At 40.8% G+C, this 24810-nt stretch overlaps 1 protein-coding gene across 3 annotated transcripts in view; it reads right to left on the bottom strand.

The window, feature by feature from the left end:
* Positions 1-870: 870 nt before the first annotated feature.
* PRMT3 (protein arginine methyltransferase 3) overlaps positions 871-24810 on the bottom strand; it is a 62415-nt gene continuing 38475 nt past the window's right edge. For all 3 annotated transcript variants that reach the window (XM_071559100.1, XM_071559101.1, XM_071559103.1), the window contains 4 exons: positions 22947-23033; positions 10295-10345; positions 10012-10099; positions 871-1541 (listed from right to left, as the gene is read on the bottom strand). In XM_071559100.1, coding sequence (XP_071415201.1) covers positions 1432-1541; positions 10012-10099; positions 10295-10345; positions 22947-23033 — 336 coding nt within the window. In that variant the 3' untranslated portion in view covers positions 871-1431. The remainder of the gene's footprint in view (positions 1542-10011; positions 10100-10294; positions 10346-22946; positions 23034-24810) is intronic.

Below are 24810 nucleotides of genomic sequence, written 5' to 3'. Positions count from 1 at the left end.
AGGGCTTTGCACTGCTATCCCTTTACATTCTTTTTCTTCTTTCTCATCTTCTATGGAAAGGTTTATACAAACACAGTATCTGCACAAGTATCAAAACATTCAAGTTGGAAAGGCCCTGAACAAGACCATCCAAAATGAATAGATGACACCAAGCTAGAAAATGTTTGCAGATTACTGAGTCTTAGACATCTGTATATCTGTAAAGCATTTATACTTGTCAGATACTACTGTGAAACAAATCTTGCATATTTGATTTTTTGTGTGTGTGAAATTCTCATTTTTTTAATTAACTTTTTATAGTAATGCCTGGCCTGGAAACAGGTAGAATTTCTAAACTGTGTGCAGCCTCACTTGCATAAACTGAGGGATCTAAAACCCAGTGAGAGCAATGAATTCATACTTCCTACCACGTGAACAAAATTGTCAAGGAGTCCACAGGGGTGGCCAAGCTCTCCTTCAGCCCACTGCAATGAGCTGCCCACGCCAGGTGCCCAGTACCTGAACATGCCTCTTGGCTGCACTTGGGAGCTGAGCTCTTCAGCATCCAGATGTTCATCAGGACATTTAAGGGATCTAAAGGGGATTCAACAGTTTTCACACAGGAATGAATATCTGCATGCAAACTACTCCTCCCCTGAACAGTCAGTTCCTTGACAGTCCAGTGTTTCTGTAAGAAGCCAAACTAAATCCACCCTTGCAGCTACTGCTATTTGCTTGCAGTACTTTGCTAAAGCTGCTAAAATACACACTTCCATCCCCCTATGCTCCAACAGGCTAGTACAGAAAAAACTGTAGGCACAAATAAATGAGCCCTCACTGGCTAAACAGGAGAATTTCCAATTACACAGAAAACAAGAAAACCAGCAACTATATTGTACTGGGTTCATTTATTTCCATAAATGTAAGTGAAACGTGTACAACTTTTTAATTACACAAGTGTAATAAGAAAATATAGTCTTTGTTGCTGCAATTCTGCAGCTGGAATTCCAAAATTAGTCCCATTAGAATTTTCCAACTACTGTTGAGGTGCACTGGCACATGATTTAACTTCTTCCATAAGAAAAAACATATGCAAGGATTTTGCCAGTGGAAGAATAAAACAATAATGACAGACCATATTTATTGTTCCTTACAACAAGACTTTACACTCATTTTTCTCACCCAGCAGTCTCATGTTACCCAAACCCATCTTTCTTGCCTTCCTCACATTATGTGAGGCAGCAGAACCTGATTTTGTTGTCAGTCTTCACATCCAGAGCAAAAGCATCCAAACAGTGCTGCTCTCTCAATTGCAGGTAAATATTTCATATTCCTGTGTGTGCACACACACAAACCCAAGAGTTTGCCATTTGGGGATATTTAGAAATAGTTACCAACAGTTAAGGCCAGCATTTGAATAGAACACCTCCCAAAGCTCTCTGCAGAGGATTTTCACTGAAGGCTGTAGGTCTGCTGTGTGTCCTTCACTGAGAGCGTTATGAAGAGGGAGCGCGGATCCTTCCTGTTCCTGCGGACTGTGATCTTCCCTCTCAGCTCCTCTCCTGCAACAGGGAAAAGGGATTACTGTGGTTGCAGTACTGAACCCCACCAGGAACAGCAAAGATGCATTGCATACCCTTATGTTGCACGAGAGGCTGTTCCCAACTAATCAGAATTAAAAAGGCTACAAAGGTTTCCTGTAAGTTGGGTGGGCTCTGAGCAATGGTGTTGACAACAAACCTAAGACAAACTAACTGCAGTTGAGCCTGGCCAGGTGCTGAGTTATGGTGGATGCTTTACTTCTCAAAAGGCACATGCAAAGGGCTGATATGCCAAACATTTCACTTGTGACTGGGGAAAACTATTCTAAGCAACTTGGAGTAAACCCGCGTGACCACAAAAACCTATTCCACCTCCTGCTCTATATGCCTTGTGGTTTGTATCTGTGCTGCATTTCATTTCAGTTCTAATTGGGTCATGTTTTGATCTGGCAGGAAACAGAAGGCTTCATGCCATTTCAAGTGTACACATTATTGATTGCAAGTTTTGTTTTACAAAGTGTCAGGCTCTCTTGACCATAACAGTTGACAAGTATGTCCTTCAGTTACATTCAGAGACAAAGGAAAATCTCAATTTCTTTTCAGTCCTTACTAACACCTTCAATTTAAGGTATATTTGCAAATTTAGGAATATACAAAACAGAAAATACAAATGAACAAATTTGTACCTTTAGGAAGCTCATTGCTGAGCCACTTCAAACCATCATTTTAAACCCACAAGAACTACATCTGAACAGATGATTCCACCAAACACATTTCCAGCAGGGCACGATCCCAGTTTGTGCTCCTCTTCCCTCAGGCCTCCCTTGCCCCATTCATCTCCATCCCTCACATCAGCCACATCCACTGTTACTACTTCTCTATCTCACTGGATCCAAAGTATTTCATTATTTACTCTGATTTTAAAAGCCAGTGTGAATGTTCTGTTAAAAAGCCAATTTATGTTTTGAATATTCTTACTGCAAAAAAAAACCAAACAGCAATTTCAAAACTAAGCTGGTTTCAAATTCAGGAAGGATTTTGGAGTTCTCCATCTGGCACAACTCTCAGTTGCCTCTACAAACAGTAACGTGACAGAAGGTCCACTTTATAAGTTCGGGACATTTTGTCAAAGGCTGCAGTATAAAATTAAAGAAAGCTTCAAAAGAGTGACTGTTGTACCAAGGATCAGAACCTTCCCATCATCTTTGATAATTTTGTATTTTTTTCATCATTTAACAGTCAGTTGGAGATTCCACTATAATTCCTGTGCAGCTTTGTTATTAGGAGTCAAATGACTGACATAACACAACTTGCAAAGAGTTGTGAAAATGGTCTCACAGACTATTTAAACAGATTTGCCAAACAGAAGGCCAAGGTAAAGAAGAAAGGGGATTATAGCTTGACTCTAGGTAGGAATTTTAACCCAGTTTGAACACAGAGATTTTCAAAACCGCTACAAAATTATTCGATTTATTTGAACATCCTGTAATACAGTTCAGTAAGACTAAAGAGCCTCTGGGAATGAAAGTTCCCTGATTTAAACGAATCCATACTTCAATCTTCCCATTTAAAACATCCACACAAACCAACACAATAAATGAAGCAAAAATTTAAACAAAATTTCATAAATTACAGCTGACTTCATGGAACAGAACCCTCAGATTCCGTTTGTAAAGGCAGTGAATGAAACAAAGCATTTCCCCAGCTACTTCTTACCTGGTAACCACATGAAATGTGCCTTTCTGAGCAAGCCCTTTCCGAGGGCCGAGGCAAACAACAGCAGTGCAACTGAGTACCAGAGAGGCAGTTCTGCCCAATTAATCAATGTCATGCAGATAGAACATGACTGATGTTTTCCACCATTCTGCTGTCCTAGGAGCAGCCTGGAGGAAGCCGTTGCCGGGACTCAGCTGCATCACCTTGCTCTTATCACGCTCAGCTGAATGCAAGTAAACCACACTGTGCCACTGCAGTTTGATTAGGACAAAACTGAATCCATTACAATCCCCTCCCTGCATTTTTATTATCCCTTGGAGAAGCCTGAAATTTGTCCCCAAACAGAAAAAGCAGAAGAATTCAGCACAAGTGCTGCATAAGCTTGCTAGTGCAGGAGAAAATACATCCCTGTGTCCATACTGACTCCCAGTCACATAATACATGTGTGATTACAGGCTCTACAGAACGCCCTGCAGATGTGCTCAAACACAAATCAGTTTATTTGGGCTCTGACTTTCACCATCAGCAAAACTGAGCAATTGCATCTGTCACTTGTGTTTGACTGCAAGCCTGCAGTCTGTGAGCCAAGGCACCCCTCAGTGCAAAAGTCCCACCACTAAGAGCATTCAGGCCTAAGAAATCGTGTTTTTCAGTCTATAAAGGATTTGATCAAATCCCAAGACCCTATTCAGTCCCCTGCATATATATCCATAAGATCTACTCATGTGAAGAGCTACATTGCCTTTCAATCCAACCTGGTGTCTCCTCCCTCTCTGATCACCATAAAGGCTGAAGGAGTTACCAAAGGCAGCCAGCAAACAAGGTCTTCCATCCAGGTTTCAATCTTTCCTCCCTGTGCAGGAGATTTAGGAAGCTATCAGAAGGAGAAGCAAGAACACAGCCCTCTAACCAGTCTTTATTCTAAACCCCACTAAAATTAATTCTGCCTATGAAAGAGCTCTCTGGAACTGTTTCAAAGAGAGCTGCTAGAAAACTGCAGTGGATTTGCGCTAAAGACACCTTAACTTCTGGATTACTGGGTAAAAGTATCTTTACAAATCCCTACACCATAAAGAACCATGTGGTGATTTTGTGCCTTCAGTCACAAAACAGTAAGATTTGATCCTGCTCTTGTTGTCCTCACTGGAAGTTGACAATTTAAACACAATTAAGTTTTCCACTCTAGATTAACTGGACCCACTACCTAATGCAACACTGAGGTCTAGCAGGCAACAATAAACACAGCAAGTCTCAAAAGCATTGCTCTTAGAGTTGAGTAGAAAGGGGCTTCCATAACCCATCTACCTTTTGCAAACTAAGAGCAGCAATGAAAAACTGAATTAGAGAATCCTCCCACTCACCTTCTCAAACTGCAGGCACCTGCAGCTGGGCACAGACTGGCCCCTTCCCACTGGGCCACTAGTCCTGCTGCATCTCCAAGCCCTGTGTGATCCATGGAGCAGTGTCTGTTCTGAGCAGTATTTGGGGATTACCCACCTGATGTGCCAGCCCTCCTTCCTGGCTGGCTGCTTTTATATACCAGGCAGCTGCTTGCCAGCTCCTTTCTGTTGGATCACTGCTCACCCTCTTCTGAGGTTCTGGTTTTTCCTTTCATGCTTTAAGTATATTCTCTGTGGAGTTTTGGTACCAAACTGACTGGTTTCCACCCACCAGGACAAACTCTCAACTAGGCTGCAAAGAATTCTGCACTGCCAGCTAAGCAGGGCAAGACAGGCCTGTTTGGCTGCCCAAGGTAAGATGCAAGTGACTGGGACTCCCAGACAGCTCAGGCACCAGAAACAGTTGCCAGAGGGGGGAATGAGGAAGGCCAGGCCCTCCAAAGTGTATAGTTGCAGTGGCCAAACTCACTCACCCAGAATTGGCTTTAATTCATTCCTTTTTGTAGTGGAGATCCTAAACTGTCCTGAGCTGCTGCTGCTTGAGCCACGTGCCCTTGCAGCTGCAAAACCTTGCAAAGAGAGGCACACACAACAGCACAGGAGGCCTATCTAAGTTGTTCTGTCTAGGTACAGAATTTCTACTACCTTTCAATGAGATAAAACAGCCATGGGAAGAGATTGTCTCAATTTAGTGCCTTAATATTTCCAAAAAGTTACCAGGATCATTTGAAACTGCAGATTTTAAAAAAATATAGTGTAAGGCAGGCCAGATATAGTGTGGCCTCAAAATTCATGTTTTAACAACTACTGGATTTTAAAAGCCATCATTTTTGGAGGTTCCATCTGTAAATGAACAGGTGACAGCATTCTACAGACACCATGGTGCAGCTGTAGACAGCAACATAGACACTAAAATCTTAATTAGGAACCAAATTATCCAATTGGGATGCATAATATTGAAGTATTTCAGTATAGGATCAAATCATTCAGACAGATTAATCGTGCCAGTGCTGTTTTCCTAGTTTTAATAATGCTGTCTTTGTAGACAAATCGCCATTCTTTCTGATTGTAAATTTACAAACAGCTTTTGAATTACAGAGACTGGGGAGTTAAAGATAATCAAGGACTTTACAGGGGCTTAGTCACGTGAGTTCTGCTCCAGCTTTGCTATGCTAACCCCTTTTAGCACCCGAGAAAAACAAATCAAGGTTTTATTTTCACTGCAAGGCAATATCAAGAACATGAAATGCTGACAATATGCTGTTTTACTGCTAATAGAATTTGCTCTGGGTTTTAACTTAATGCACTGAAAAGACTCTGTGGGTCCTCTAAAATAATTTTTGTTAGCATTTTATTTATTTAGTAAATTCTTAAGACAACCAAATGTGAATGATATAATTTTTTGTTTGCTTAGCAGGAATATTTCAACAAACAACAAAAGGAAGAGACTTCTTTTTGGACCATTAATAAGAAAAAAAATACTGCTTTGGCATCTCAATTTCAATTTTCAAAATAAAGGCTACTCTTTAGTTCAAGCTATTAAAAGAAGAAGAGAAGCAGCAGGGAGTCTACAACACAATACTGTTAGAGAAAACCAGTTTTTCTGGCAATAAAATATATGACTTCTTTCCCCAACTTCTTTAATTTTGCTGCTTGGTAAGCAGTTAAAACATATCCTACATGTTGATGTTATTTTGTTTTACTTGATTGTACCTCTTGTCATAGTCTGTGAGGAAGAAAACCAGTTTTCCAGACCATGAGTAGTGTGAGACCACCCCCCACTCATGCAAAGCTGCAAGACCCATCCTTTGGCTTGATTATTAGAATAGATCAAAACATTCACTGGTTTTTATGCCTGAGAAAATAGATCTATTTTTACAACAAATAACCTGGCACCAAACAGCTGAGAAAATTAGCTAGTTCACACTGCAGAACAAAACAATTTTGCCACAGCATAAAGGAGCATTTTCCAGTTAAATATCCAACAGGTTCAGATATCTGTAAGCTCGACCTCTTCTACAGAGCAAATCCAAACACAATCAGTGCTTTATAACCACTCCAGGCATAGCCCCAAAAGCTATAAAGCATCTGATAGAGACTTCTAGTCAGTCTTACTACTTTACTCAGAATTAGAAATCTGAGGGAATCATTTTTCTTTCATGAAGAAAAACAGCCCTTGCCCTGTCTGAAAGATGCCTTCAAAACAAGAAAACATTTCAAATACATTTTATATCAGCAAATTCCTCTTTCTTGACCCATTAAAATGCTAAAAGCAAATGCTACCATGGGTACACACTGGTCAGATTATTGCAAGACTCAAATCATATTATTCTTAATTATTTTCCAATATTTACTGGGGGGGGGGGGGGGGGGAGGAGGAGCCTGGCATTCTGGTTTGGACCTTCTCACCCTCTGCAACTCCCCAACAGGAGGCTGGGGCCAGGTGGGAGCTGGTCCCTCCTCACAGGTAACAAGCAACAGGATAAGAGGAAATGACCTCCAGTTGCACCAAGGGAGCTTTAGATTGGACATCAGGAAACATTTCTTCATGGAAAGGGCTGTCCAGCACTGGAATAGGTTGCCCAGGGAAGTGCAGATGTGGCAGCCAGGGACATGGCTTAGTGGTGGGCCTGGAAGTGCTGGGTTAATGGTTGGACTTGATGATCCCAAAGGTCTTTTCCAACCTAAGTGATTCTATGAGTAGATTTAGTCACAAGTAAATCATCTTTGCTGTTTCTCCCACTGCCATATATGCATTTCTGATTCCAAGAGTTTATACAGAGGGTTGGTGAATGCTGGGAAACACAGGGATGGTGCAAAGGCTGAAACTCACAAGTGATGAAAATGTGCTTGAACTGATACTGTTACTTTGTCTTCAGTTCACTTGCATTGAGAAAAGTCCATTTGAAGACCAAGCTTCTCCAAAAGCCAAGAGCACTTGGAGGAGCTCAGTTCAACATGCCAGGCTGATGCAATGCCCAGCAAAAATAGTAACAAGCAGTGCTAGTTCATTAGCAAGTGGCAGATAAGAAACAGCTGAAGTGCAAATATAAACATAAATTAAGAATACTGCAAAGTAAGTTTGAACTGTTTGTTCAGCTGATAAAATGGAAAGAAAAGAAGCAAAAAATATGGTTAACCAGAGATTATCAAGATGAATATTCAAGTCACTATTTTAACAAAGGAAAGGAATATAAAAAAGCAGGATAGGGAAATTCATATTTATGTCCTGTAGGAGAAGATACTGAGAACAGTGAAAGAGAAGGATCAAAGTCAGAGGGAATGGTTTTTCAAGAAATTCACCTAAATTAAGACACAGTATCAGGAAGCACCTTCTGCCCTGATGGGGTTGTGTCATCCATGAATAACAAATATCCCACAGAAATGAAAACTGGGATTACAAAAGAAAAGGAAATTACATCAAGACTTCCTCTCAGAGTCTTCCCTAACACTAGAAGCAATAGGTAGACAATCCTAAACTTAAGTGGTAATTTTATATATGATATAAAACTAGACAGAATGAATAAAGGATGGGAAAGGGGAACTCAATTACAAAGAGAAGGAGATAGGTAGAAACAAAGAGAAAAACAGCTGTAACAAGATTTGTTATGGGAATAATTTCAAGAAATATGAGCTAATAAAAAGAAAGGAAGGAGTTACAGCACAAGCAATCCTGAAGGTCAGCTGGGTTGTGTTCACTGCTTCAAAGCACACTGTTCCTGCAGTTGTCTTCAGAAAGTCACCTAGACTAGAATTGTAGGTTCAGGCTCACCTCCCAGTAATTTGGTAAATGTCAAATGATCTATGTAATATGCATATTTTAACAAATGTCACTGCACTTACAAAAAACTCACTTCACACCCTATGACATTGAAATTAAAGGAGGAGCAGCAAGGAGACCTTAGTCAGCCTTGCCTAGAAAGAGAAGCTGGAGAGAACACAAGCCAAGTACAAATGCACTAAAGGTGCATTCCAGGCAGTGACAGGGCCAAACAAAATGCAAATAAAAACTATTTAAGAATATAAAGTCAAAGCATAAAGGACAGAAATGATTTGTCAGACAACATTGACCACAGTTCCTTCAGAAGAGAATCTCCTGGTAAAAAGTTGTCATGGCCAACAGCTGAAGAGGCAACTGCAAAAGCACTTCAGTTGAGTGCAGATGCTGCTCTCACCACTGCATGTTCATCACTGGGTATGTTTAAAGAGACAATATTTCACCTACATCAAGACTTCTCCACAGCACCTCCAAGCCTTTTAACCTCAAGTACTTATGCAGCACCCACATAACCTTTTGCACGTTTTGCCCCCACTACACCTGATCTATTTATCAACTGTACAGGTCAGGGCCATGTATAACCAAGAGTTTAACAACCAACCAGCAGAAATGAGTCCCTTCCTGAGTTCCTCCCTCAGTCCTGCTGCTCTGTAAAGAAAAACAGCCCTCAAAGACCACTAACTCATCACTGGGTAAGAGTTCAGCAGTGCTAAGTAAATATCCAGTGGCTAAGTGGAGAAAAAAAAAATCACAGTATTAAAATTTAACCACTTCGTTTCCTTTGGTTCTAAAAAGACTATGAGACTCCAAAAGCAAGTTCTACAGGAATAAGAAGGCAAGACTTATTATTCTTGACCTGCTGTATGTCCATCCTCTTGCATGACTATTCTATGATGGTCATGAACATACTTGTGTCTGTAAAGCAATAAATATTTGACTACTTGAATAAAAATATACTTTCAAGACTTTCCAAATAGAACTAATTAAAACAATTAACAAGCATCATTTTAGTCTTAAATTTACAGGTCATCAAACTAACAAACATATTCAATACTTCAGTGGATGAAGTTCATGCCTGTGAGTTCTCTAAAACTGTTTTCACTTCACAGAGTAATCCCACAGTGGCAGGTACAAGCCATGCATAAATTCATCATCCATTTAACAAATACAGGACAGTTCAGGAGTGCTACAAAAAAATCCTGTGCAATCACTTGGCAAATTTGATACTTCAGAATATTAGCAATGTTAAAATTAAGACATTGTTAATAGCAGTGTTTTGGTCTGACATTTTTCTGACTCAGAAACACTTTGATACAGAAGTTCTCCCATCAAAATTACAGTATGGAGCTATACTAGCATAAGATGTATGCCCACTACAGGATACTTATGCATACATTTATGTGTATTTTTAACATTAATTTTGTACAGATAGACCCTTCCCAGTGCTTTGCTGAGACAAAATTCTTCAACAGCAGCTGAAAGATTTATTTACTAGTTCTTTTTAACACTTGGGTAATTTTAAAGTATTTCAGACCTACATTTAATGGTAGCAGCAGTGTAACAACTATTGCTGCACCATAACTGAATTTAACTATACCTGCTTCTACAGGAATTGGCTTCTCCAGGAGAAAAACTGTCTGTTTCCAGTGTGTTTTGTCACACTGGGGACCAGTTGAAAATGAGACCTGCAATGAAGAGTTCAAGAGTTTGATTAAGAACAGCCTTTTTGATATCACACCACATCAATCAATTACCAAGCACACACACATCTGAAGCCTTTGATACAGCAAACAGACTCGCTGCCAAACTTGAGACAGAATAAAATACACCACCCTCATCTCTCAGAGACATTTTTAAAAATCATAACCTCAAATACTCACCTTGTTGTGACAATTCTTCTCAAAAAATATATCGAAGTAACCAGCAACTGCCTATAAAAAAAGATGAAAATGTAAATATGTTAAAGGAGCTGTAAAGACGCTGAAGAAACAGTCTGTGATTCATATATGCATTTATTGTAATCTCCACTCCTTTTCAAGCATTTACCAAGAGGAACAAGCTTATATTTAGGATTTCTAACATGTTTGAAAGCCTAAGTCAAAAAAAAGAGCTGTCATCACACCTCTGCTCTACTCAAGACTATTCAGCCCACTGCAACTGCATCTGACATCAAATTTCAGCAGGAGCTTCCAAGGTAACCCACCCCCCCAAACTGCAACTCGAATTACAGATGAGGAACAGCCTTCCAGATGTGCAAACCCACAAGCACAAAACTCAGTCCTTGTCCTGTAAGGTCCCAGGACCCTCAGTAAACACAGAGCATGAGGGATGCTCATGATGTGTTCACTCCCTGTAGCTAAACAGCATTTTCCACAGAAGCTCCCTGTGAACAGAGGCAGAGCTCCACAAGGCAGGGAATATTTTTCTTCCTCTACTACACACACAGATAAGGAAAAAGATCCATAAATGATTCCTGCTGGCTTTTCCAGTGGCTACTAGTTTCTAACTGTGACTCTCCATAGAACTCCTCCTCTGTCCCTCCTGCCACCCCACTCTTAACCTCAAAAAGAGCTCTTCTCTTCAGTGCCTAATTCATTAGTGAGACTTCCAATTTGAAGAGGAAAAGAAATCACAGAATGTCTTGCATTGGAAGGCCCCTTAAAGCTCATCCATTCCCACCCCCTGCCATGGGCACAGACACCTCCCACCAGCCCAGGTTGCTCCAAGCCCTGTCCAGCCTGGCCTTGGACACTTCCAGGGATGACGCAGCCACAGCTTCTCTGGGCATCTGTGCCAGGGCCTGCCCACCCTCATAGTAAATAATTTCTTCCTAGTATCTAATAGATACAAAATGTTGCTGCACAAATAAGTGTATCAATGCTATTATTTAATGGTGCACTGCTTGATTTTTTTACAAAAAAAAAAAAAGCTTTGTGAGAGTCCCAGAAATGCAAAGAATTAAAATAAACTGAACAACGCTGATAAGAGACCATCCACTGCAGTTCCACTTCTGAAATCCTGCCCGTGCTCACCTTTATTGCTTTCTGCTGTCCTGTGAAAAGGCTAAAGCACATCAGACCCTGGGCTCGAGGCAGTTGTCCTTTTCTATTACATGCCAGCCTGAAGAAATGCCCCAGGGCACAGCTTTTGAGTAACAGCAGACACAGTTGGGCTGAAGTTCCTCTGCTGGGACTTCACACCCTGCCATGGGAGGAAGGGATTCCCCACCTCACTGCAGTGCACTCAAGCAGAACAGGTACCAATTCAAGGAGGGCAGCCTGTGGCACCAAACCCTACTGCAAGCTACCTGTTAACAGCTCCCTCTCACTGTACCAGAGTTTTTCTCCAGGCCTAGGAAACTGGTTGTTCTGAATAGTTAAAAAGGACGGCTCCTGTAGCATGCCCTTCACATAGATTCACACATAGATTGTCAAGGGAAAAAAAAGTCAAACATGCTCACAAAAATAAAGGCTTTATCATTATGAAATACATCATCTGAGTGACAGCTCGGCCATTCTGGTCTTTTCCATCTCTCCAGTCTAAATCCAGAACAGATTTCACCAACATGGTGGAGAATACACTGTGTTAAAGCAATAAAACTAAGCTAAACTAGTGTTAAAACAATAAAACTAAGCTAAACTAAGCTGTGTTAGCTTTTCATGTAAGGGCACTCCAGAGGAGCCTGGTGAGTTCCAAACTCCAATGTGACCAAAGAGTTAAAAAAACACCCCAAACTATGGAGACACCAACACACTTTCATGACAAATGAGCACCAGACACTGTAAACAGTGACTCTTCCACCCCTTCAGTAAAGTCCTATCACTCAATGCTGGGAATCTCATTCCCAAGTGAATTACAGCCTTGCCTCTAATATGCCTTTTTGAGCAGAGATGGAGAAGGTTTTGACAAAGTTTTATTGACCCGTCAGACTACTTTTATGGATGCACAATCTTTTCTGGACATTAGTCAGAGACCTACCAAGTCATAAAAATATTTTTCAGTCATCAGGTCAATACTGCTGGTATGCTTACAAGTAAGTCCTAGGGTGTGATCACTGCAGGAAACACGGTTGTGACAACAAAAACACATCAAGGAGGAAAAATCTGGCTTCCAGAGAAAATGAGACAACCAAGGGACATCTTGGATCAAAAAGCTAAAAGCTCCAAGCAGACAGACCACAGATAAGGGGGATACAAGTAATTATATACTTGGTAACAAGGTAACAAACACCCTACAAACTCCCCTGAGAAAATGTCCCCACATTACTGTTTTTTTGGGTCAAGCTCAGGTTTAAAGAAACTCAGTTACAAGCTGCCTCCTGTGTTCAGGGAAACAGGATTTGTACCTTCTGTAAATGATTAGGATAAATAATGAGTTTTTTCTTGATAGTATCAATGGCTTCCTTACCTGAAACAACCTGAAACACTGATTTTGAACAGCTAATCAAGGGGTAGTAACAGTAATTATTATACACCACAAAGACAACCTTTATCAGAACTCCAGGGATAACAGAGAACAAGAGTTCTACACTGACCCATTAATTTCTTTTTGTTACATTCTAAAATGGATAGACATCCTTCAGTATTGAATACTGAAATAATGGTTGGGTCAAAAGAAAGAATATATAGAAAAAAATTCCTCAAGTTCCTAAGGATAGGCTCCTGGGAACAGATTCAGGCATTTCCCAAAATTCTGTCAGTTCAAACTGGGCAGTGGAGGCATCCCAAACCCAAAACACACTTTGGTGAGCTGCGTCAACAGGCAACCCCAGCCCTACACAGCAAAACAGAAATTCTATGTTCTAAGTTAAATACATAGAGGAGAGAGTTGCAATTGAGAAATCTAATGAGTATCTTTCATTAATACATTTCCAAAATGTTTCTGAACTAAAAGAACTGACTAGTTCGTTTGATGGTTTTCTTTGTGAAATTGGTTACAACTATGTAATTTGTTATTAATAAACGTTTTTAGGCAACCTGCCATCAGTTACCAACACTGTGTTTAATGTCCACTTAGCAATCTCTTCCCTCATATTTTAAACCTCTGGAACAAGAAGTCTAATGTCAAACCCAGTGATCACTGACCACCTGCAAAATTGGTGTAATATTCCCTAGGACAGCTGTTCCCCAACCCAGCTGGCAGCTGAGGAAGTACAGAAAGTGAAAAAGCACAGAGTAAATATTTCCTGCCTTGATGCACAAAGCCTGTGGCTCACCCTGTAAAATGAACAGCAGGTTTAAAGTTTTCCAGTTTAACAGAAACACAGCTATTTGCATTGACCTAGGGAATAAGGGTCAGCTCCAGCCCAAGCCTCTCAGTAACTTTAGCCTTCATTAATTACCTTCTTTTCTTGATTTCACATGGAAGATTTCATGTGGTAGATTGCTTGTGTTCCCCTGCTAGTAACATTATTCTGAAAGGCACTCAATTTATCAAAATTAGACATTTCCATGAAGTTCGGTTTTATTTCTGAACAGACACCCTATATGAATTATTAAATTCACCAGCTCTTCTCAAGGAAAGGATTTTTCTGTATGGTCCTCTACAGCTTATGTACATTCCTGTGCTCAGCCAAACACTGTGCTACACTTTCTGAGTGGTCTCTTTTTGACATAGAATCATAGAATCAGTTGGGTTGGAAGAGACCTCCGAGATCATCAAGTCCAACCCTTGGTCCAACCCCACTTTGATTACCAGCCCATGGCACCCAGTGCCACATCCAGTCTCACCTTAAAATACCTTCAGGGACAGAGAATCCACCACCTCTCTGAACAAACCATGCCAATGCCTGACCACTCTCTCTGTAAAGAACTTCTTCCTGATATCCAACCTAAACCTCTCCTGGCAGAGCTTGAGCCCAAGCCCCCTTATCCTATTGCTGAGTGCCTGGGAGAAGAGACCACCCCCCCGCCCCGGCTAGAACTTCCCTTCAGGTAGTTCTAGACAGTGCTGAGGTCACCTCTGAGCCTCCTTTTCTCCAGGCTAAACACCCCCAGCTCCCTCAGCCTCTCCCCATAGGGCTTAGTGCTCCAGTCCCTTCACCAGCCTCGTTGCTCTTCTCTGGACATCCTCCTGTTTATGAGCTGCTTGGTCATATTGGATCCGCTCCAGGCCTACAGGATCTCAAACCAGCTGCACTGATACCTACAGACAAAGAGCCTTCCTAAAGCCTGCCAGGTGACTCTGTAGCACAACAGGAGCACCTGGCTGCTCCTGGCTTGGATGAGTGTGCTCTTCACTGAGCATAACTCCAGCTGGATGGCTGAGCCCAAAAAGCAGTGGTCATGGAAGCCAAATCCAGCAGGACCAGGGCAGTGATCACCCTTCCTGAACCTCAAATCCTCTGTGGCTTTGGGACTCTCACAAGAGGAAAGACATGAGGGGCTGGAGCAAGACCAGAGAAGGGATGGGGCTGGGGGAGTGTCTGGAGCACAAGTGTGATGAGGAGCACCTGAGGGAGCTCAGCATGGAGAAAAGGAGGCTCAGGGGGCCCCTTCTCACTCTTTGCAACTCCTGACAGGAGGGGGGAGCTGAAGGGGGTCAGACTTGAGGAAACGGACTCAAGTTGTGCCAGGGGTGGTTTAGATGGATATCAGGAAAAATTTATTCACCAAAAGAGCTGTCAAGCATTGGAACAGACTTCCCAGGGAAGTGGTGGAGTCACCATTGCTGGAGGGATTTTAGAGTCATGTGCATGTGGCACTTGGGAAAATGATTTAATGATGAGTTAATGGTTCAACTCAGTGATCTCAGAGGTCTTTTCCAATCTGACTGATTCTGTGCCTCTGGAAAAGTATTGGAAGATGCAATCCTTTATTTGTCCTCTCAGTGTTTTGCAAATAGCTTTATAAAAAACCTTAGAATTTCTGCTTCTGTGTGAAGCAGCAGGAATCACAGAATATTCTGAGCTGGAAGGGACCCACGAGGATCATCGAGTCCAGCTTCAAAGTGAATTGTCCATATGGGGGTGGAACCTCCAACCAGCAGAGCTCATCGGTTTGCTCTTCCTTGAAAGGGCTGTGCAAAACAAAAATCTCTGACAGCAATACAGGAATCTGGTTCAACACACTCAAACCGTAGAGCAAAACAACCACCACCACCACTTCTCCTTCAGGTGTATCAGTGTAAGCTCCAGAAGGGATCTGCTACCCCACATTAATGGACTGGGAGAAGGAAAAAAAAGAGTCTGAAGTAAAGGACACATAGGTGACGTTTTCCGCCATTTTACCTACAATCACTAATCCTGTATGTCTAAAACAAAATCTCACAAATCTAAACCCCAGTGCAAATCAAAGCTGAAATACTTGATAATAATAAACTAGCTATAAAATGGTGGGTCCTGTTACTATCTTCTTTTAAGGAGTTTATATCTTCCCTTACATCTTAATCTTAGCTTCTTCTCTTTTTTCCTTCATTACTTGGTGGTGGTTTTATGTCAAAATGCACAATACACACCTTTTATGTTTAAGTGCATTTCAATGAAATAATTCCGTACAAGTTCCAAATATTTTCTTTTCCTTTCACTCTCAAACATTAACACAAATTGCAGTAGCTGTAATAATCACAAACATCTATTAAATATGCAGTGCTGCAAACAGATTTCCAATGTTTACAGCTTGAAGGAAGATTAAGTCCTCCCCTCTTGTTGTATAATTCATCACATGCAGCAAAATTTGAAGGGGAAAAAAACCTACTTAAGTGGCTTACTAGAAGCAATCACAGAGACAAGTATATTAAAATGAAATATAGGGCTGGTCAGATTTTCAAGAAACGTGACATCTTTTTTTATAAGAAATCAAACTAAAGAAAAGAACAAACAAATTACTCCCCCATAAATTCTAGATGATGCTTTACAACTACTGCCTTGGTTTCTTGTCCTTTTTTAATTTTTTTTTAAGCATAATGGTAACAGTTGTTTCTCCTAGTGCAACTTCCCTCATCATTTTGCTCCACCTGTGACAGCTCATTTACAACTTCACCAACAACTAATCAGTAAGAACTTCAGCTTTCTCTGGAAAAATCTTTCAAATGCCAGTCTCTCCAATACCATGAGAGAGGAAACCAAAAATAATGACTTCTAAACTGGTAATAAATAACTACAGCTCCAGCCTGACACATGCTCTAATCTCAAAGGATGTTTTAAATATTAGGAAACACTACCAAAATATTATTCTTCCTGTTCTCAAGTAACTTGACAGGAGAAAAGCCAAGCTATGAGGACAAAACTCCAACTCCAGAAGAAAGTCAACATATTTACCCAAGGAACTAAGAATGTTAAATAAAGAATGAAGGAACGATTTAGGAATAGATATTTATTACTGAGACTGCAAAACAAGATCCTATAGAGGTCAACAAAGAGCTCACTCAACCAGGAATAAAATATTCCAGAAATTAAAACAGCAGCCACTAACTTCCACCTGATTTTGTCAAACCCACATTTTGATGAAGAGTTGGTGCAGCTTAAGGTCTTCATCCATCACCAAGGGTTTCCAAGGTGTTCATGCAAAGACATGAAAATCCTGTAAATTTGGCATGTCCTCCCAGTAAGATTCACTTGTCTTCAACCCATTTTTCTTCCTCACCCGAGAAATAATTCAGACTATTTTTCTCCCCATTTATTCAGAAAACATGTACCAAATATATTAAAATCACAAAAAGCTTTAACATATGTTATAAATGAGATATCAGTAGGTATTCTTCCACTTAAGAGTCCTTAGCTAAAATGGGAAAAAGGGGCAAAATTTTAACTCAAATACATCTGAGGACTAAAGCAAAAAAGCCTAAAGGAAATGGCTGGCTGTACATGGAGCATTTTACCAGGACAAAACAAATGAGACTGCCCAGCTCCTTATGGAAACTCAAAAGCAACCTTACCAATTCACTTAGGAGCAAGGAAATTAAAAATTATCATCATCTCTATCACCTGCAGTGAGCAATTTATCATCCTTGCTCCTCACTAGTATCATGTTCCAACAGTGAGTGGCTACAACAAATACAATTAGACAGCTGGCCACAGGAGTGGGAGATAATGTGCTTTTGATGGAGTTTATCCAAGCATGGAGATGGAATGTTTGTCATCCGTGCAGCAGAGTTGCTGCATTTTTAGCACAGGGAAAAGAAACCCCTGGATATTAAAACCCAATGATTTTGTGTTTTAAAGATTAAGAATCTGGAGATCTCTGCAGAGGAGGCTGCAGATGATAAATGAGAGGGAGAAATCCTGCTTTGTAGCACGGTGGAGTAGAATCTCCTTTACTCAGAAATCAGGCAGTCACGGTGTGTTTAACTGTGGTATCCAAAGCCAGACTTCCAACTTAAACAATTCGGTTTCTCACCTAATGTTGAGACCAAAGACTTCTATGTTAATATTTATTGTTGGCTCCCAAGATGAAGATGGGACATTAAGAAATGAAGCCGTCTAACATTTAAGAAGATTTTAATGACCAAAAATTTTCCTCAGTCAGAATAATTTTCTCCAGTCAACTTAAATTCTATTTCCTTCCTGAAGGTTTTAATACATCAGTCACGTCCCCTGGTTCATTATCATTCTTTCACCCTCTCCCTCCCTCTTTTTATACACATCCCCTGCTCTCTGACAACATCTCCTGGGAGCAATGAAGAGATACTGCCATTTTCCTCTCAGGGGATATTGTTATTCAGCTCGGAAAGATCAACCTTGATGGACTCACAGGGGAAATGCTTGCAAACAAAAGAGAAAGTTTGTCAATTGATTTCTATACTGAGGGTAATCATCATTATATTTTATCTCAAAAGCTCACACAGTGATCAACTTGGAATACAATTAATGGAGTATTTTTCTAGCAGCATCCACTAACTGATATTAGCCAGATGTCTCATTAAAATCTGCAGTGACAAACCCTAGTTCTTTACCAGCAAAATGCACTTTTGCAGGCTAATTAATTGGATTTTTTAGCCATTATGTTTGTAAGACTGAAATCAAGTCAACTTTGTAATGTTTTCATATAATGATTCCATGCTTTGAAATTCTTCAATCCTTGAAAGCCAAAGTAATGATAAATAAAATTAATGCTCGAAGACACTACTTTGTGGCAAACTATGCCAGGAATAAAGGAAAAATTAACAGAAACAATATGTGCTCTGAAAAAAGCCTTAACTACCCCCTCCCCGTAACTTTTAAGACTGAGCACCACATACAAGGTCATATTTAAAATATTTGTTTTTGCTCAATCATTCCATCTTTCTAAGGTTTATTAGGATTATTTTTCCTTGAAGACTTACTAATTTCTTGAACATCTGGAAGAAAAAGCTATTTAGAGCCTTGGGTATTTTTAAGGATATGACTTGATACATTACACCTAAAATACACTCAAGATGCACCTACAGCAAGACATGAGGCTGATCTACAAGCACAACTTAATACTCTGATAGGGTTTTTTTTTGGTCTCAAATTTTTTAAGAGTAATTTTGAAGAATTTATATGTGGGAGGACAGACACAGCATCAATGCCATGCTCTTACGTTCTATGAACTACACAGCTCTTCTGTTCACAGCAGCTCATCACAACATCTGGGCTTCACCTCCTCAGTCCATTTAACCCCAAGCAGAAAACAGTCAGCCTCTTGTTTACTGAGGGCAAACCAAGGACAGATTTTAGTGGGATTTACCACCTTTTACATGGGCTGATAGTGGTAGGACAAGGGGGAATGCTTTAAACTAAAAGAGGAGAGATGTAGATTAGGTACTAGGAAGAAATCCTTCCCTGTGAGGGTGGGCAGGCCCTGACACAGGGTGCCCAGAGGAGCTGTGGCTGCCCCATCCCTGGGAGTGTCCAAGGCCAGGCTGGATGGGGCTTGGAGCAGCCTGGGCTGGTGGGAAGTGTCCCTGCTGATGGCACAGGGGTTGGAACAAGATGACCTTTAGGGTCCCTTGGAACCCAAACCATTCTGAGATTTTGCCACAGAAATGTGAATTGCAGCCTCTCCTGTCTGAGGGATCCTGAGGGTGTTCCAAGTCATGGTCAGAGGTAAAAAAGCTGCATTATGGTTCTGATTCCTGCCAGCTTTTACCCCTTCCTGTCCTGTTACCACAGACATGCAGATATGCTTTTGCCTCCAGGGCTTCAGCTCCAAGTTCAGCTCTTCAGTCATTCTCACACATACTCCAGTGAGAGGAGTCCTCAACTCTTCTCTCCATGTGCTTGCTGAATTCCTGCCCATCAGTGCAAGGGTTCTGCACACATGAGCTCAGCAGTAGCCGCCCTGATTCACCTCACACAGCCCAGAGTAAGGGGAGGCTCCCACACTGCCCTGCGCACACAGAGCCTCAGGAAGGAGCAGCGTGGAGAGCCACAACCCACAGCAAAACAGTGGCTGGCCTGCAGCAGGATGCCCACAAATGGGCACCCAAGTCTCCCACTCATTTGGCTTTTAGGAACTGATTACTCACCAGAGGGAGTCCCAGTTCTCATGGGAATGAACACTCGACTGGGGTTAGTTTTGCTGTTGATGGCAAAACGGGAGGTAAGACAACCAGACCTGTTTCCACATTTCTGTGGCTGAGGAAGAGCTGCTTTGAAATGGCCTTCAGGTTGTTAGCTTAAAAATCCCAGATATATAGATATATAAAGCATAGAAAGATGGATTTCCAAGTTGCCATTTTTGTGGAATATTTATTTGTTAATAAACCAAAAACACTTAAAACATTTGCATTTTTAAAAAAATCCTGCAAAAATCATAAGAGAAGGACAAACCCTTAGAATCATGGGAAATATAAGCAACTTTCTCTTTTTATGCAGAAAATGAAAAGCCAGTAGGACAACAAAAGAGATGCAAACAAGAAAAACATCAAATATTACTTTCAAAGGACAAATTGCAATCTTAAAGCATCCCCTCAAAAATTCTCAACATAAATAATGGACTTTTATTGTTCATTTACTGCAAGGTTAGGCAGCCTGATATGATGGATGAACTGTCAACCCTCAACTAAACTTCCACAATCCATCAAAGAAAGAGTGGAAATTTCACTCAAAGTGTCAATAAACCTAAATGATGAAGTGCAAAATACTTTACAGCATTCTGATAATTTCTTAGAACCTCCATTCTCTCCAAAATTTCAGAAACTCTGCTCTTCCCCCCACCGCCACCTCCCCTTCTCCATGGAAGTCACCAAATGCAGGTATACATCTTGATAAGTCAATGATATCACAGAAACACAGAAGAGAAATGAAGTTTCTGTAAGAGTCTAGTCCTGGGGAAAATAATATTTATAAAACAAGCTATTTTACTTTACCCAAATATCAAAGATGGCCAAGATGTTGCAAAGATTTCAGTTTAATCAATTATTCAAATGTGCCCATACTAAGAAAATTAAACCAGAGCTGCAGTGGAGCTTGATCTCAAATCAAATCTGACCTTGCCCTGAGGCAACTCGAATTATCCTATGGTTCTATAGCAACTAAAAACAGGAGGGGATTGTTTGTGTATGCACAATAAAACATACAGATTTCCACTGAATAAAACCCAACATGCTACTGTGTCTTTACTTAATTTGGTGATAATAAATTTGGTAATAATAAAAAAATGAATCTGAAGTATTTAAGTACACACCTACTAATTCAAAGTAATAACAATGATTTAAACTATATACAAGGGAAAATTTTGCTTTACAACAGCAACATTAACTCTTATGCAGACTGTTATACAGCAGAAACGTTGGCAGATGCAGCAGCCTGAACTAAGACACAGACTTATCCAACCCAGGAATTGCAGTGCTTGATGTTGATATCCAAGATTTTGTTATCACCTGAAGTGGTTTACATCATAAGGAAACATTCTTTGCGTGTGTATCAGAGGAAGCCAGCAGTTCTTCATATACACATGCAAAAAATCAACCACTTCTGGCAGATTTAATCATAGTTATTAAAAATTCGCTAATAATTACCCCTCTAACTTGATTCTGTGATGTAACTTATAGCTAAGCATCAAACTCCCAGTAGGAGTTGCACAACACACCAGACTGTGAGAAGTTAAGTTTTTACTACAGATCTCAGAGCCTAATGCAAACTTTCATCAAATCTGATGAGGATATTTTAATAAAATGGTAGAAGGTGTTTATAATTCATATTGAATATAAAGGCAAAGTACTGAGATAATAAAATCTGCAAAAATTAGACATTCTGCCTTTGCTTCTAATGTAGTGTTTAAAAACTCAGAGCATTACTTAGCCAAGCTAACACCACCAGACCTTCTCATCTGTCCTGCCTAACAGTAACACCACAGAAATCCTTCTATTTGATTCTTTTCTCCCTTCTTCCATCAAAAGAAGCAAGATGTGCAGCTTAACTAAGTCTAATCAAAAAGGTATCCTCACACAGGCATCAGTCTAAACACCTCAATGCTCATCTTAGAATACTTAATTTATCCCAGCTTTAAACACATTCCTAACATGTTTGTTTCAGAAGCCACTCACATCTGACAATGAAGTATATTAAATGAAAATATTTAGGTATCTTCCTGATTTGTACTTAGAAAATGGATCATAAAATACGCAACACAAATTACATAAGCCCTTGCTCAAAAAAAATAAGGGACATGTTTCATTAATCAAAAAACCAGTGTTTCTCTGTATTCTCATAACTACCAGATATTAAATGATGAAGAAATGCCATAAAATGAGTATTTATGTGAATTTGTACTGAACAATGTAGGCACAACTTCAAAGAAGTGTTTGAAAGATGCCCTTGTACTCAGTTTTCATTTAATTCTAAAGCTCAGGCTGAAAACTTTTTTTCTTCTTTTCTTTCTTTTCATATTGGCTGGTATTTGATGGACAAAACCTCAACTGAGTGAGATCACAGACTCAGGTTTTCTGAGATTCTTCACTCTATTTAATGCAGCACCATCTGTAAAACTAAGATGAATAGCTTGTGTTCACTGTCATTACAGCTCCCCTCCAACCAAACCCAACAGCCTTTCTGGAATTAGTGTCCTGTTGAACTAAGTCACATTAACTTGTATAAAATGCAAATATACTAACTTGCATACAGCAAATAAAACATAGTAAACCCCCTGGTTCTCAGATTCTACTGCTGTATTTGTTCTCCCCAGTCTTCACGTGTACAGTTCAGCTGTTTGCCATATGAGCTGCTGTTTAATGTATTAGCTCCAATCTACACCTTGCCCATACCTACTTTGTTTCTCACATTTTTCCTGAACTCAGAAAAGCTCTTCTGAAAACAGTGACTGCATCATTCTTGGGCAAAGTGGGAAACAACATGTCTGGACAGAAACGTGGCATTTCAGAAAGTGGGCTCGAGCACAAAACAGAATGAGCCCAATGCTACAGCTCCTTACCCTCCCCTTTCCTCATCTACCTCTATTATCCTGGAACACCATGACTGGGGTTTTACAGAAAGGCTCATTTGACACCTATATATTGCAGAAATGAGTGTTTCAAGGCAAGGACTGATGATAAATGAAGCATAATTAATACACTGTCTCTTAGTCCAGTGCAATACTGACCATACATATGAAGAAACTAAAATTGCCTTACCGTACACTTTGTGCTCATTGTAATGCTCAGGGTGAAATCTGCAGAGAATTCCAAGTCTGGAGTGGATGCAGTATTACAGTCGATGTGCTGTCAAAAAGAAGAATCAAATTCTGTCAGTAACAGTGACAAATGTCAATTAAGATCTCCCTTTGGATGAAGGTTGTTCAGATGCTCCTGTAATAACACAACTCTGACAGGGCAATACTACCCAGCCCCCAAAAATGGGAAGAGACTTAAAAATCACCTAACCCTATGTGACAACACACGTCAAACTCCTCTTCCTCACATGCCTGAACAACCAGACACTTTGACTAGCAGTGGCATCAAAATAGACACAGCAGCTCATTCTGTTCAGGGAAGCTGCTCCTGGGTGACACTGCCCATTGTTGAGGAAGTGGCTCTCACAGGTATCTTCTCCTGTTTTACCCCTTGTCCATGCAGCCACATGGTAAACTACAGCATGAAACAGAGGGGTTCAAACTGGGCTTTTGATTTGCCAGAATGGCTTTGCATTGAAATATCAAACTACAACAGAGAAGCACAGGGGGAAGAGAACTCCTTTGCTAGGATAATAACTATAACACCATCAAATCAAATCGCAACTTGCATTTCAATATTCTAATTTTTTATTTGTATCTCTAAATTCAGGTCCTTTCTAGAGCAATAAACTTCAGTTTTCAGTTGTTCATAAAAGCTCCACCACATTTTTTCACTGTGCTTTAGTTTACATATTCAGCTAAAATGCTTTATCCAAAGGTTTCATACACTGCTAAACGTCACATCTATTATTAATTGCTGTAGGCAATTCCCCCTTGGAATGCAGGGGGATTAACAGACAGCCCAGCCAGAGAGGACATGACACTGATGGTCACCAATGTAGGCAAACTAGGAACACGGAGATTAGAGGCAGACTGGGCTGCAGTGATCATGCACTGATGGAATATGCAGTCCTGAGGGATATGGGCCAGGCAAGGAGTAAAGTTAAGCCCCTGAGCATTAGCAAAGGCAGTGGGCAGAGCAGGCAGATATTGAGAAAGTCTTCCATGGAGCACAAGAGCTGGCAATCCCCACAAGCAAGAAATCGGGCAAGGAACGTAGGAAACTGGCATGGCTGGGGAGAGAACTCCTGAACAAACTAAAGGGAAAGAAGAAAATGCACAGGCATTGGAAACAGGGAAAGGAAACCTAGGAAGAGTATAGAGATGAAATTCGGTTGTGGAGGGATAGGGCGAGGAAGGCCAAGGTGGAGCTGAGGTGAACCTGTCAGTGGAAACAAAGAATAACAGGAAGGGCTTCTACAGGTACATTAATGTTAGGGAACATACAGGTTAATGGACACATTAACCAGAAAAGGAAGGTTGAAGAAGATGCACCTCCCTTGATAAACAGTGTTGGTAAACTGGTAACTAAAGATGAGAAGACTGAAGTTCTTCTCTGGCCCAGTTTTCAATGGCAGCCTCTCTTCCCACACCTCTCCAGTGGATGCACAGCAGAATGGGGACTGGGGGAGCAGTAAGAGAAGATCACTGTAAGAGAAGATCAGGTTTGTGACCCCCTGAGGAACCTGAATGTCCACCAGTCCATGGGCCCTGAGGAGATGCATCCTAGAACCCTGAGGGAGTTGGCTCAAGAGTTTTCAAGCCACTGTTGGTGGGATTTGGAAAGTCATGGCACTCAGGTGAAGTCCCAGGTGACTGGGAAAGGGGAAACATTGTACCCATCTTTTAAAAGGGTAGAAAGAAGGGCCCTGGGAACTACCAACCTGTCAGCCTCCCCTCTGTGCTGGGAAGATCACAGAGCAGATCCTCCTGGAAGCTCTGCTGAGGCACATGGGGGACAGGGAGGGGATTCAGCTTCACCAGGG

Source organism: Pithys albifrons, chromosome 6 (assembly GCF_047495875.1).
Source record: "Pithys albifrons albifrons isolate INPA30051 chromosome 6, PitAlb_v1, whole genome shotgun sequence".
In the NCBI taxonomy this organism is placed as follows: domain Eukaryota; kingdom Metazoa; phylum Chordata; class Aves; order Passeriformes; family Thamnophilidae; genus Pithys; species Pithys albifrons.
The sequence above is the reverse complement of the archived record's forward strand: the minus strand, read 5'-3'. Positions and strand labels throughout refer to the sequence as shown.